The 12,814-nt window shown below is 38.4% G+C and overlaps 1 protein-coding gene across 8 annotated transcripts in view; it reads left to right on the forward strand.

Moving 5' to 3' along the window:
• Positions 1-12,814, forward strand: part of LOC113889633 (guanylate-binding protein 6-like) — a 72,905-nt gene that overhangs the window by 21,480 nt on the left and 38,611 nt on the right. For 7 of the 8 annotated variants that reach the window (XM_027536594.1, XM_027536593.1, XM_027536591.1 and 4 more), the window contains exons 4-6: positions 10,495-10,604; positions 10,800-10,996; positions 12,549-12,794. In XM_027536594.1, the coding sequence (XP_027392395.1) occupies positions 10,495-10,604; positions 10,800-10,996; positions 12,549-12,794 (553 nt within the window). The remainder of the gene's footprint in view (positions 1-10,494; positions 10,605-10,799; positions 10,997-12,548; positions 12,795-12,814) is intronic. The other variant, XM_027536597.1, reaches the window with a different exon arrangement.

Consider the following 12,814-nt stretch of genomic DNA (forward strand, 5'->3'; position numbering starts at 1 on the left):
TTGGGCTCAGTGCTGTAGACATCAGTGACTAAATTAATGGTCATGTTTTGAAATGTCTTTAGTCTAGTTGACAAGACCACATGTGTGCTGTCAGATTTAATAAAGTGTGATTGAAAAAGAAACAGGTTGGAGAGAGGAAGAAGATGCACTTAAATGTAACGCCTGATAAAAAGTCAGTGTTTGTCCTACTAGAAATATTTTAAGATGAAGTTTTGTTATTTTAGCTTTGTACTAGTGGACAAAATAAATTATGTCTTCTATTTGACTTACTTTGATAATTATTTGAATATGATATCTAAATTTATGTAGTTTTCCATTTCTGCCCACAGAGGAGTTGGAAATCATGTGTTTACTTGTTATCAAACTTTTAATTTGTAATGGGGTATACCCAGTTAACAATGTGATGATAGTTTCAGATGAACAGCAAAGGAACTCAGCCATACGTGTGTGTATATATATATATATATATATATATATATCCATTTTCCCCCAACTGACCTCCCATCCAAGCTGCCACGTAACATTGAGCAGAGTTCCATGTGCTACACACATAATCCTTGTTGGTTACCAACTTTAAATATGTGTTTATCCCATTCGAACTTTCTACCTATCTCTTACACATGTTCTTCCCCCTGGCAACCATAAGTTTGTTCTCTAAGTCTGTGAGTCTCTTTCTCTTTTGTGAGTTAATTTGTATAATTTCCTTTTAGATTCCACATATCAGAGATGTCATAAGATATTTTTCCTTCTCTGTCTGACTTACTTAACTCAGTATGACAATCTGTAGGGCCATCCATGTTGCTACAAATATTATTGTTTCATTGTTTTAATGGCTGGGTAATATTCCATTGTACATATGTACCACATCTTTATTCAGTCCTCTGTTGATGGACATTTAGGTTGTTTCCATGTCTTGGCCATTGTAAACAGACTACAATGAACACTGGGGACTGTGTTCCTTTCAGATCATATTTTTCTCCAGGTATATGCCCAGGAGTGGGATTGCAGGGTCATATGACAGCTCTATGTTTACCTTTTTAAGCAACCTCCATACAGTTGGAGTGGCTGTACAAATTTATCTTCCCACCAGGTGTGTAAGAGGGTTCTTGTCTCTCCACACACTCTTCAGCATTTATAATTTGAGGATTTCTTGATGATAGCCACTCTGACTGGTGTGAGGTGATATCTCTTTGTATTTTTGATTTGCATTTCTCTAATAAGTAGCAGAAATAGATGTTTTCCTGGAACTCTCTTGCTTTTTCCATGATCCAGTGGATGTTGGCAATTTGATCTCTGGTTCCTCTGCCTTTTCTAAAACCAGCCTGAACATCTGGAAGTTCAGGGTTCACATATTGCTGAAGCCTGGCTTGGAGAATTTTGAGCATTACTTTACTAGCGTGTGAGATGAATGCAATTGTGTGGTAGTTTGAGCATTCTTTGGCATTGCCTTTCTTTGGGATTGGAATGAAAACAGACCTTTTCCAGTCGGGTGGCCACTGCTGAGTTTTCCAAATTTGCTGGCATATTGAGTGCAGCACTTTCACAGCATCATCTTTCAGGATTTGGAATAGCTGAACTGGAATTCCATCACCTCCACTAGCTTTGTTGGTAGTGATGCTTTCTAAGGCCCACTTGACTTCACATTCCAGGATGTCTGGCTCTAGGTCAGTGATCACACCATGGTGATTATCTGGATCATGAAGATCTTTTTTGTATAGTTCTTCTGTGTATTCTTGCCACCTCTTCTTAATATCTTCTGCTTCTGTTAGGTCCATACCATTTCTGTCCTTTATTGAGCCCATCTTTGCATGAAATGTTCCCTTGGTATCTCTAATTTTCTTGAAGAGATCTCTAGTCTTTCCTATTCTGTTGTTTTCCTCTATTTCCTTGCATTGATCGCTGAGGAAGGCTTTCTTATCTCTTCTTGCTATTCTTTGCAACTCTGCATTCAAATGCTTATATTTTTCCTTTTCTCCTTTGCTTTTCGCTTCTCTTCTTTTCACAGCTATTTGTAAGGCCTCCCCAGACAGCCATTTTGCTTTTTTGCATTTCTTTTCCACGGGGCTGGTCTTGATCCCTGTCTTCTGTACAATGTCATGAACCTCCGTCCATAGTTCATCAGGCACTCTGTCTATCAGATCTAGTCCCTTATATCTATTTCTCAGTTCCACTAAATCAAATAAGGAATTTGATTTAGGTCATACCTGAATGGTCTAGTGGTTTTCCCTACTTTCTTCAATTTAAGTCTGAATTTGGTAATAAGGAGTTCATGATCTGAGCCACAGTCAGCTCCTGGTCTTGTTTTTGTTGACTGTGTAGAGCTTCTCCATCTTTGGCTGCAAAGAATATAAACAATCTGATTTTGGTGTTGACCATCTGGTGATGTCCATGTATAGAGTCTTCTCTTGTGTTGTGGGAAGAGGGTGTTTGTTATGACCCGTGCATTTTCTTGGCAAAACTCTATTAGTCTTTGCCCTGCTTCATTCCATATTCCAAGGCCAAATTTGCCTGTGACTATGCCAAAGCCTTTGACTGTGGGGATCACAATAAACTGTGGAAAGTTCTTCAAGAGATGGGAATACCAGACCACCTGTCCTGCCTCTTGAGAAACCCATATGGAGGTCAGGAAGCAACAGTTAGAACTGGACATGGAACAACAGACTAGTTCTAAATAGGAAACGGAGTACGTCAAGGCTGTATATTGTCACCCTGCTTATTTAACTTATATGCAGAGTACATCATGAGAAACACTGGACTGGAAGAAACGCTGGACTGGAAGAAACACAAGCTGGAATCAAGGTTGCCGGGAGAAATATCAATAACCTCAGATATGCAGATGACACCACCCTTATGGCAGAAAGTGAAGAGGAACTCAAAAGCCTCTTGATGAAAGTGAAAGTGGAGAGTGAAAAAGTTGGCTTAAAGCTCAACATTCAGAAAACAAAGATCATGGCATCCGGTCCCACCACTTCATGGGAAATAGATGGGGAAACAGTGGAAACAGTGTCAGACTTTATTTTTGGGGGCTCCAAAATCACTGCAGATGGTGGCTGCAGCCATGAAATTAAAAGACACTTACTCCTTGGAAGAAAAGTTATGACCAACCTAGATAGCATATTCAAAAGCAGAGACCTTACTTTGCCAACAAAGGTCCATCTAGTCAAGGCTATGGTTTTTCCTGTGGTCATGTATGGATGTGAGAGTTGGACTGTGAAGAAGGCTGAGCACCGAAGAATTGATGCTTTTGAACTGTGGTGTTGGAGAAGACTTTTGCGAGTCCTTTGGACTGCAAGGAGGTCCAACCAGTCCATTCTGAAGGAGATCAGCCCCGGGATTTCTTTGGAAGGAATGATGCTAAAGCTGAAACTCCAGTACTTTGGCCACCTCATGCGAAGAGTTGACTCATTGGAAAAGACTCTGATGCTGGGAGGGATTGGGGGCAGGAGGAGAAGGGGACGACAGAGGATGAGATGGCTGGATGGCATCACTGACTCGATGGACGTGAGTCTCAGTGAACTCCAGGAGTTGATGATGGACAGGGAGGCCTGGCATGCTGCGCTTCATGTGGTCGCAAAGAGTCAAACATGACTGAGGACTGAACTGAACTTAGGAACTAGCAATGTTGAATATCTCTTCATATGCCTCTTGGCCATCTGTATGTCTTCTTTGGAGAAATGTCTATGTAGGTCTTCTGCTCATTTTTGATTGGGTTGTTTGTTTTGATGGTATGAGCTGATTATAAATTTTGAAGACTAATCCCTTGTTGGTCACATCATTTGCAAATATTTTCTCTGAATCTGTGGGTGGTCTTTTCATCTTTTTACTGTTTACTTTGGTGTGCCAAAGATTTTGAGCTTAAGTAGGTCCCATTTGTTTATTTTTGTTTTTATTTCCACTATTCTGGGAGATGGATCAAAAAAGATATTGCTGTAATTTATCTCAGAGATTGTTCTGCCAATGTTTCCTTCTAGGATTTTTATAGTGTCCTGCTCATATTTAGGTCTTTAATCCATTTCGAGTTTTTTTTTTGTGTGTGTGGTGTTGAAAAATAATCTAATTTCATTTTTTCCTTGTAGCTCTCCAGTTTTTCCTGCACCATTTGTTGAAGAGATTGCCTTTCCATCATTGTGCAGTATTGCCTCCTTTGTCATAGATAAATTGACCATAGGCACATGGCTTTATTTCTGGGTTTTCTGTCCTGTTCCACTGATCTATATTTCTATTTTTGTGCCAGTATCACACTGTTTTGATGACTGTAGCTTGATAGTATAGTCTGAAGCCAGGAAACTTGATTTCTCCAGCTCCATTTTTCTTTCTCAAGATTGCTCTGGCTGTTCAGGGTCTGTGTCTCCACACAAATTTGAACATTTTTTGTTGTTGTTGTGATTCTGTGAAAAATGCCATTGGTAATTTGATAAAAATTATATTGAATCTGTAGATTGTGTTGGGTGTTATGCTCATTTTAACAATATTCATTCTTCCAATCCAACAACACATTATACCAATCCATCTGTGTCATCTTTTATTTCTTTCGTTTGTATCTTATAGTTTTATGAGTACAGATGTTTTGCCTCATTGGATAGGTTTATTCCTAGCTATTTTATGTTTTTTGATGCAATGGGAAATGGGATTGTTCCCATAATTACACTAGGTGATTTTTCATTGTACGTGTATAGGAACACAAGAGATATCTGTGTATTAATTTTGTATTCTGGAATTTTACCAGGAAAAAAATTGATGACCTAAAGGAGTTTTCTGGGAGTATCTTTAGGGTTTTACATGTATAGTATCATATTATCTGCAAACAGTGACAATTTTACTTCTTTCCAATTTGGATTCCTTTTCTTTCTTTTCCTTCTCTGAATGCTGTGGCTAAGACTTCCAAAACTGTGTTGCATAATAGTGGCAATAGTGGACATCTTTGCCTTGCTCCTAATCTTGGAGGAAATGATTTCAGTCTTTCACCATTGAGAATGATGTTTGCTTTGGGTTTGTCATATATGGCCATTATTATATTGAGCTGGGTTTCCTCTATTGTCCACTTTCTATCTTTTTTATCATAATTTGTTGGTGAATTTTGTCAAAAGCTTTTTTTTGCCTCTATTGAGATGATCATATGGTTTTTATTCTTCAGTTTGTTGATGTGGTGTAACACACTGATTTGCAAATATTGAAAAATCCTTGAATTCTTGCACTAAAACCACTTGATCATGGTGTATGATCTTTTAATGTGTTGTTGGATTCAGTTAACTAGTACTTTGTTGAGGATTTTGCATTTATGTTCATCAGTGATGTTTGTATGTGTTTTTCATGTGATATCTTTGTCTGGTTTTGGTTTCAAGGTGGTGATGGCTCATAGAATGAGCTTGGGAGTATTCCTCCCCTGCAATTTTTTGAAAGAGTTTCATAAGAGTAGATATTAATACTTCTCTAAATGTTTGATAGAATTCACCTGTGAAGCCATCTGGTTCTGGACTTTTGCTTGTTGAAAGATATTTAATCAAAATTTCCATTTCAGTACTTGTGCTTGGTCTGTTAATATTTTCTATTTCTTCCTGGTTCAGTCTTAGAAAGTTGTAGCTTTCTTAGAATTTGTCCTTTTCTTTTAGATTATCCATTTTATTGGCATATAGTTGCTTGTAGTAATCTTTTATAATCCTTTGTGTTTCTGTAGTGTCCATTGGAATGTCTTTTTTTTTCCTTTCTAGTTTTATTGATTTGGATCTTCTCCCTTTTTTCCTGAGGAGTCTTGCTAAAGGTTTATCAATTTTGTTTATCTTCTCAGAGAGCCAGCTTTTAGTTTCATTGATCTTTGCCATTGTATTTTTGTCTTTATTTCTTCTCTGATCTTTGTGACTTATTTCCTTCTAACTTCGGGTTTTGTTTTTTTCTCTAGTTATTTTAGGTGTTATGATAGGCTGTTTACTTTAGATTTTTCTTGTTTCTCAAGGTAAGATTGTATTGGTAAAACCTCCCTCTTAGAACTGCTTTTACTGCACTCCAAAACTTTTGGATCATCATGATTTTGTCATTTGTCTCTAGGCATTTTTTTGGCTTCCTGTTTGATTTCTTCAGTGATCCATTGATTATTTAATAATGTATTATTAAATATTTAGCCTCCATGTGTTTGTGTTCTTTACAGTTTTTTTCCCTCTGATTATTGATAATTCCCGATCTCTTAGTGTTGTGGTTCGGAGAAGGCAATGGCACCCCACTCCAGTACTCTTGCCTGGAAAATCCCATGGGTGGAAGAGATAGTAGTAGGCGATAGTCCATGGGGTCGCTAAGAGTCGGATAAGACTGAGCGACTTCCCTTTCACTTTCACGCATTGGAGAAGGAAATGGCAACCCACTCCAGTGTTCTTGCCTGGAGAATCCCAGGGACGGGGGAGCCTGGTGGGCTTCTGTCTATGGGGTCACACAGAGTCAGACATGACTGAAGCAACTTAGCAGCAGCAGTAGCAGCAGCAGTGTTGTGGTTGGACAAGATGCAGGATATGATTCCACCATTCTTAAATTTAATGAGGTTTGATTTGTGATGCAACATTTGATCTATAATATGGAGAATGTTGTTCATGTACTTAGAAAAAAGTGTATCCTGGTCCTTTGGACTGAGTGGTCTATAAATATCAATTAAGTCTATCTGGCCTAATAGACCATCTTAGGTCTATTAGGCTTAGGTCTGTCATCTTAGGCTTATATTTCCCTCTTAATTTTTTGTTTGGATGATTTTCCCATTGGTGTATGTGGATTATTTAAGGCCCCCACTATTATTATGTTACTGTTGATTTCCCCTTTTTAGGATTTTAGCCTTTGCCTTATGTATTGAGGTGCTCCTGTGTTGGTGCATATAAATTTACAATTGTTCTATCTTTTTCTTGGATTGAATCCCTTGATCATTATGTAGTATCCTTCATTATTTTGCATAACAGTCTTTATTTTAAAGTCTACTTTGTTGGATATAAGTATTGCTACTTTAGCTTTCTTTTGATCTCTATTTACAAGAAATGTCTTTTTATATTCCCTCACTTTCAGTCTGTATGTTTCTCTAGGTCTGAAGTGGGTCTCTTGTAGCTGGTATTTATACAGGCCTTGTTTGTGCATGCGTTCATCCAGTCTATATCATTTGGTTGGAGCATTTAGTGCATTTCCATTTAATGTAATTATCAATATATATGTTTTTGTTAACATTTTCTTAATTGTTTTGGGTTTGTTTTTTGTTGGTCTTTTTTCTTTCCTTCCTTTTTCCCCTTTTCTCTTGTGTTTTCCACATAGAGAAGTTCCTTTAGCATTTGTTGCAAAGCTGGTTTGGTGGCACTGAATTCTCTTAGCTTTGCTTGTCTGTAAAGCTTTTGATTTCGCATTAAATCTGAATGAGAGCCTTATTAGGTATAATATTCTTGGTTGTAGGTTTTTCCCTTTCATCACTTTAAATATATCATGCCATTTCCTTCTTGCTTTCTGAGTCTCTGCTGAAAAATCTGTTGATAACATTATGGAGATTCCCTTGTGTGTTATTTGTTGCTTTCCCCCTGCTGCTTTTAATATTTTTATTTGTATTTAATTTTTGTTAGTTTGTTTAATATATGTCTCAACATGTCTCTTGTTGAACTTATCCTATATGGAACATCCAGGACTTGGATGACTATTCCTTTCTCTTGTTAGAGAATTCAACTAAAATTTCTTCAAATATTTTCTCATACCTTTTCTCTTTTTACTGAGATCCCTATTGTTAGCATATTCATACATTTAATGTTGACACAGAGATCTCTGAGACTTTCCTCATTTATTTTCATTTCTTTTCTTTATCTTGTTTTAAAAGCAGAGATTTCCACCATTTGTCTTCCAGGTCACTTATTCATTCTTTTGCTCTAGTTATTCTGTTATTGATTCCTACTAGTATATATATATTTTTATTTCAGTTATTTTATTATTCATCACTGTTTGTTCTTTAGTTCTTCTACATCTTTATTAAAATTTTCTTTTATCTTCTCAATTAATGCCTCCTTTCTTTTTCTTGAATCATCTTTTCTGTCTTTGAAAGTGAAAGTGTTAGTTGCTCAGCCTGGTTCAACTTTGTGACCCCATGGACAGTAGCCCACCAGGCTCCTCTGTCCATGTGATTCTCCAAGCAAGAATACTGGAGTGGGTAGCCATTCCCTTCTCCAGGGGACCTTCCTAACCTAGGGATTGAAAGGGGGCCTCCTGCATTGCAGGCAGATTTTTTTACTGTCTGAGCTTCCAGGGAAGTCATTCTTTTGGAAGTAGATTGCCAGTCTCTTCTTCATTTATTTGGTCTTATAGGTTTTTACCTTGCTCCTTTGTCTGCATTGGGCTTCCCTGGTGGCTCAGATGGTAAAGCGTCTGCCTGCAATGTGGGAGACCTGGGTTTGATCCCTAGGTTGGGAACATCCCCTGGAGGAGGAAATGGCAACCCACTCCAGTACTCTTGCCTGGAGAATTCCATGGATGGAGGAGCCTGGTAGGCTACAGTCCATGGGGTCACAAAGAGTCAGACATGACTGAGTGACTTCACTTTCACTTTCTTTTTTAATTTTGTCTGCATGGTATTTCTCTGTAATCTCTGTAATTTAATCTCTGTAATCTCTGTTTTGTCTCACTTACTCTGCTTGTGATCTTATTTTGCAGGGTGCAGGATCATAGTTCTTGCTTCTTGTATCTGTCCCTTGGTGGATGAATTTAATCCAGGGGTTTACGTAATCTTCCTGTTGAGAAGGACTGGTGTCTGCCCTCTGGTGGGAGGAGCTGGGTCTTATCCCTCTGGAGAACAGGGCCCTGTTGAAAGGTCCACAGTCCACAGTCACTAAAACGAGACCCATCTCAGTTGTGGGAGCAATCACTGTCCATTCAGATGTCTATAGGCACTTTTTCCAAGCCATTCATGGGAGTTTAACCCTTGGCTTCTGCAACTATAAAAATAAGTTTCAGTTCTTCTTCCTTAGCCCCACAGCCCCTGGGGCTCAGCTTTGGTTTCAACCACACCCAGGAGAGAAGGGGTGAAGGCAGCTACTGACTAGACCACATTTTTTCACTAAGGTGGGAGGGGCACGAGGTTGCAACTGACCAGGCACACACGCTCACTCAGTTGTAAGTAGGACAAGGCAGCAATGACTAGGGCACACACACTTGCTCTGACAGGAGTCCTCCAAGTGCCCACAGAGTCAGGGGCTGGAGTTTGGGGAGAGAGGCCATGAGGGTGGCCCTGCCCTCTGTGTGCTACTCAACAAATGGCACCTTGCTTCCATGGCAGTCTGTGCTTCCTCTAAGAGCATTTAGAGGAAGAGTATTCCTATCTGTGGAGCTCCTCACTCCCATCCCCTCAGGCTGTCTCCATGCAGCCTGTAGCAGCCCTTTTCCTAGGTTCACTCCCCAAACCCCATGCTTCGACACCCAGTCCACCCCAACATTGGCAGACACACATCTCAGGCTGGAGCACACAAGGCTGTGGCATGGACCATCTGTATAACTCTCTGTTCTGCCTGCCACAGACCACCATCTGCACTTTACTCTAATAGCCCCCAAACTCCCCTACTTTTTCAACTGATCTCACCACTGGTGAGGAAGCTTCCTTAGGTATGGCAACCTCTTTTTTCCATCAGCTCCCCACCAGGATGTTGGTCCCCTCCCATTTCCTCTTTCTATTCTTCCTTTTCTTAAGGATCCTACCCAATTATGTGGAGAACTTTTCTTGTTCTTTTAGGTGTATGAGGTCCTCTACTAGTGTTCAGCATGTGCTCTGTGTGAATGGGTCCACTTGTAGATTTATTCTTAATGTGCTTGTTGGAAGAAGTAAACCCCAGGTCCTACTATTCCAATTCTATCATCTTAACTCAAACTTGCTGCATTTTTAAATCCAAGAATATTGGGAAATGTACAGTAGCTTATTTATTGTTTGGATATAATTTAAATACCCAGTTATGCCAACTATGTTTATTTTATATCACTTATGATTAATACATGTGTGCATAATGAGTATGTTCTAACATTCATCAAAGAATAACTAATTATACACCAGTACTGTTATTTTATTTCCTCTAATTGAGGACAAAGAAATCCCTATGAAGAATCTTCTTTTATTTGAAAATATGGTGGCTCAGGAGGTAACACATCTACCTACAGTGCAGGAGACCTGGATTCAATACCTGGGTCAGGAAGATCTCCTGGAGAAAGAAATGGCTCCCCACTCCAGTATTCTTGCCTGGAAAATCCCATGGATAGAGGAGCCTTGTAGGCTACAGTCCATGGGGTCACAAAGAGTCAGACACGACTGAGCAACTTCACTTCACTCACTGTTGTAATCACAAGAAATGCCTTTGTAATTGTCAAAGCCAATATGTCTGTCTTCAAACAATTTCTTTGCTTGGTGATTAGGCTAGCTGAAATAATAAATAAGGACATGATAGAATAAGTCTATGAATAAATTTCTAATTTACAAGTAAACTCTTAAATCTATTGTTTTAATGTACTCTCTAGGGTGACTCCAAGAATGACTCATGGATCTTTTCTTTGGCCGTGCTTCTGTGCAGCACCTTTATCTATAACAGTATGAGCACCATCAACAACCAGGCCCTGGAGCACTTGCAGTATCCTTCTAGGAACTGAACTATCAAGTTTCACTGAATTTATGGGGATGGAGATGGAATCACATTTCCTTCCCTGTCACAAAATTGCCTTTAATGGTGCAAAGGGGACTCAGAACTAAAGAGAAGGTTTTTAATTTTTTATTAGGAATGTGGGAATTGTGAGTAAGGAATTTCTTTTCCTTAATCAAGTCCTAGTTATGTGACAGAGCTCACAAAACTAATCAAAGCCAAGTCCTCTCCCAGCCCTGATGGAGAAGAAGATTGCACAGAATTTGTGACTTTCTTTCCAGAATTTATATGGGCTGTACGGGATTTCACCCTGGAGCTAAAGTTAAATGGTCATCCTATCACAGAAGATCAATACCTGGAAAATGCCTTGAAGCTGACTAAAGGTTACAGGGCATGGCCTAGGCAGTGGGTGTTTGAATAGAGTGTGGGATCTACTAAATACTGTCCATCATCTCTAGGGTCGCATTTATATTTGAGATTAACATCTGTAGAAATGGTGATTAGAAACTGGGTTGCAAAGCTCTAGGGACTGAATTTTAAGTTTACTTAAGAAAAGTATGAGTGAAATTATTCAAAGCCAATTTTTTCTTTATACAAGTTTTAATTTAGCACTGAGATTACATTCAGTGCTAAATCCTTCTGAAGTCAGACACTTGTGCTCCCTATTTTAGTTTCTGCTTTTCTCCAGTAGGGAAAACAATATACTAGATAATTGCAATATAAGAAATTACAAAGAGAAAGTCTGTGTAATGAAAAAAAAATTTCACACAGTTACATGTTATTCTTCTCAAAAAGGGATAAATTGTTCTAATTCTTGTATAGTTATATAATCTACAAAATGACTTTACGTTCTAAATAAACCTGGAGTGTGCTTTTTAATCTATGACTTATCAATATTTCTGATAATTATCAGAACGTTCATTTCATTTTCAAACCACAGCTTCTTTTAATTCCCACTTGCTTTTTCATTATATAATTTGCAAATAGTATGTTACTTTAAGGGCTTCCTTCGTAGCTCAGTTGCTAAAGAATCTGCCTGCAAAGCAGGAGACCCAGGTTCAATTCCTGGGTTGGGAAGATCCCCTGGAGAAGGAAATGGCAACCCACTCCAGTATTCTTGCCTGGAGAATCCTATGGACAGAGGAGCCTGGCAGGCTACATTTCATGGGGTTGCAAGAGTCGGGCATAATTTAGGGACTAAACGACCACCACCAACTTGTTAGTGTAAAGGGTAACATTCATAGTGATGTGCACCTTGTGAAACCTGAGAAGAATATTAATTCTAATCTACTTATTTCTTGCTTTCATATTTCTATTTATGGTTTTTCAAAAAGTTATTGGGAAATTGACTAGACAGAAGAGGACCACTGTCAAAGCAAACATAATCCTTTATCACAAAGAGTTTATAGATTAATGGCAACATCTTAAAATATCAGTTCAGTTACACTTACCTTTCAGAGGTTTTTGCTAAAAATATGTAGCTTTGTACAAATAATTTTAACATCAAAATAGTTCTCCTTCAATAATCAAATGTCATTCCTAACATTTCTGATATTGTCCACTATCCTGTTTGTGGCTCTTCTTTTTGGTCCCAGAGATCAATTCTTACATAAGACTAAGTAGAGCAAACATTTATATTTGACCTTTTATTCTTTTAACCATTAGTACAGCAAACATCTAATAAAGAAATATTCTACCATGTTCAGTTCTGGGGATGCTAGCTATAGGTTTCTTTTACTGGATTAGACATCTCCCCAAATATCTCTGTGGTTATATCATTGGTGTAAGTCTGATGTGCAAAGAAGTACTGAATGTCTGTTTTAAAGGAGTTATTACCATAAAAGTCAACAAGAATACACAAATCTGTCGTGAACACTTTTGGCTCTCTTGCTGTAAGACTATTTCTGCTTTAATCTCTGTTTCTCCATCCCTTAGGCAAGAATATGAAGGTACAAACATCAAATTTATGCAAAGAGTGCATCAGGGAGTTCTTTCCAACACGGAAGTGTTTTGTCTTTGACCGACCAACAAATGACAAAGAACTCCTAGCTGATATTGAGAATGTGTCTGAATACCAACTGAATCCTAAATTCCAGGAACAAATAAAAAAATTCTGTTCTTACATCTTCACCAATGCAAAAACCAAGACACTCAGAGAGGGAGTCCTGGTCACTGGAAATTGTAAGTCTTTTTTTCCTATT

This window comes from Bos indicus x Bos taurus, chromosome 3 (assembly GCF_003369695.1).
Source record: "Bos indicus x Bos taurus breed Angus x Brahman F1 hybrid chromosome 3, Bos_hybrid_MaternalHap_v2.0, whole genome shotgun sequence".
Taxonomy (NCBI): domain Eukaryota; kingdom Metazoa; phylum Chordata; class Mammalia; order Artiodactyla; family Bovidae; genus Bos; species Bos indicus x Bos taurus.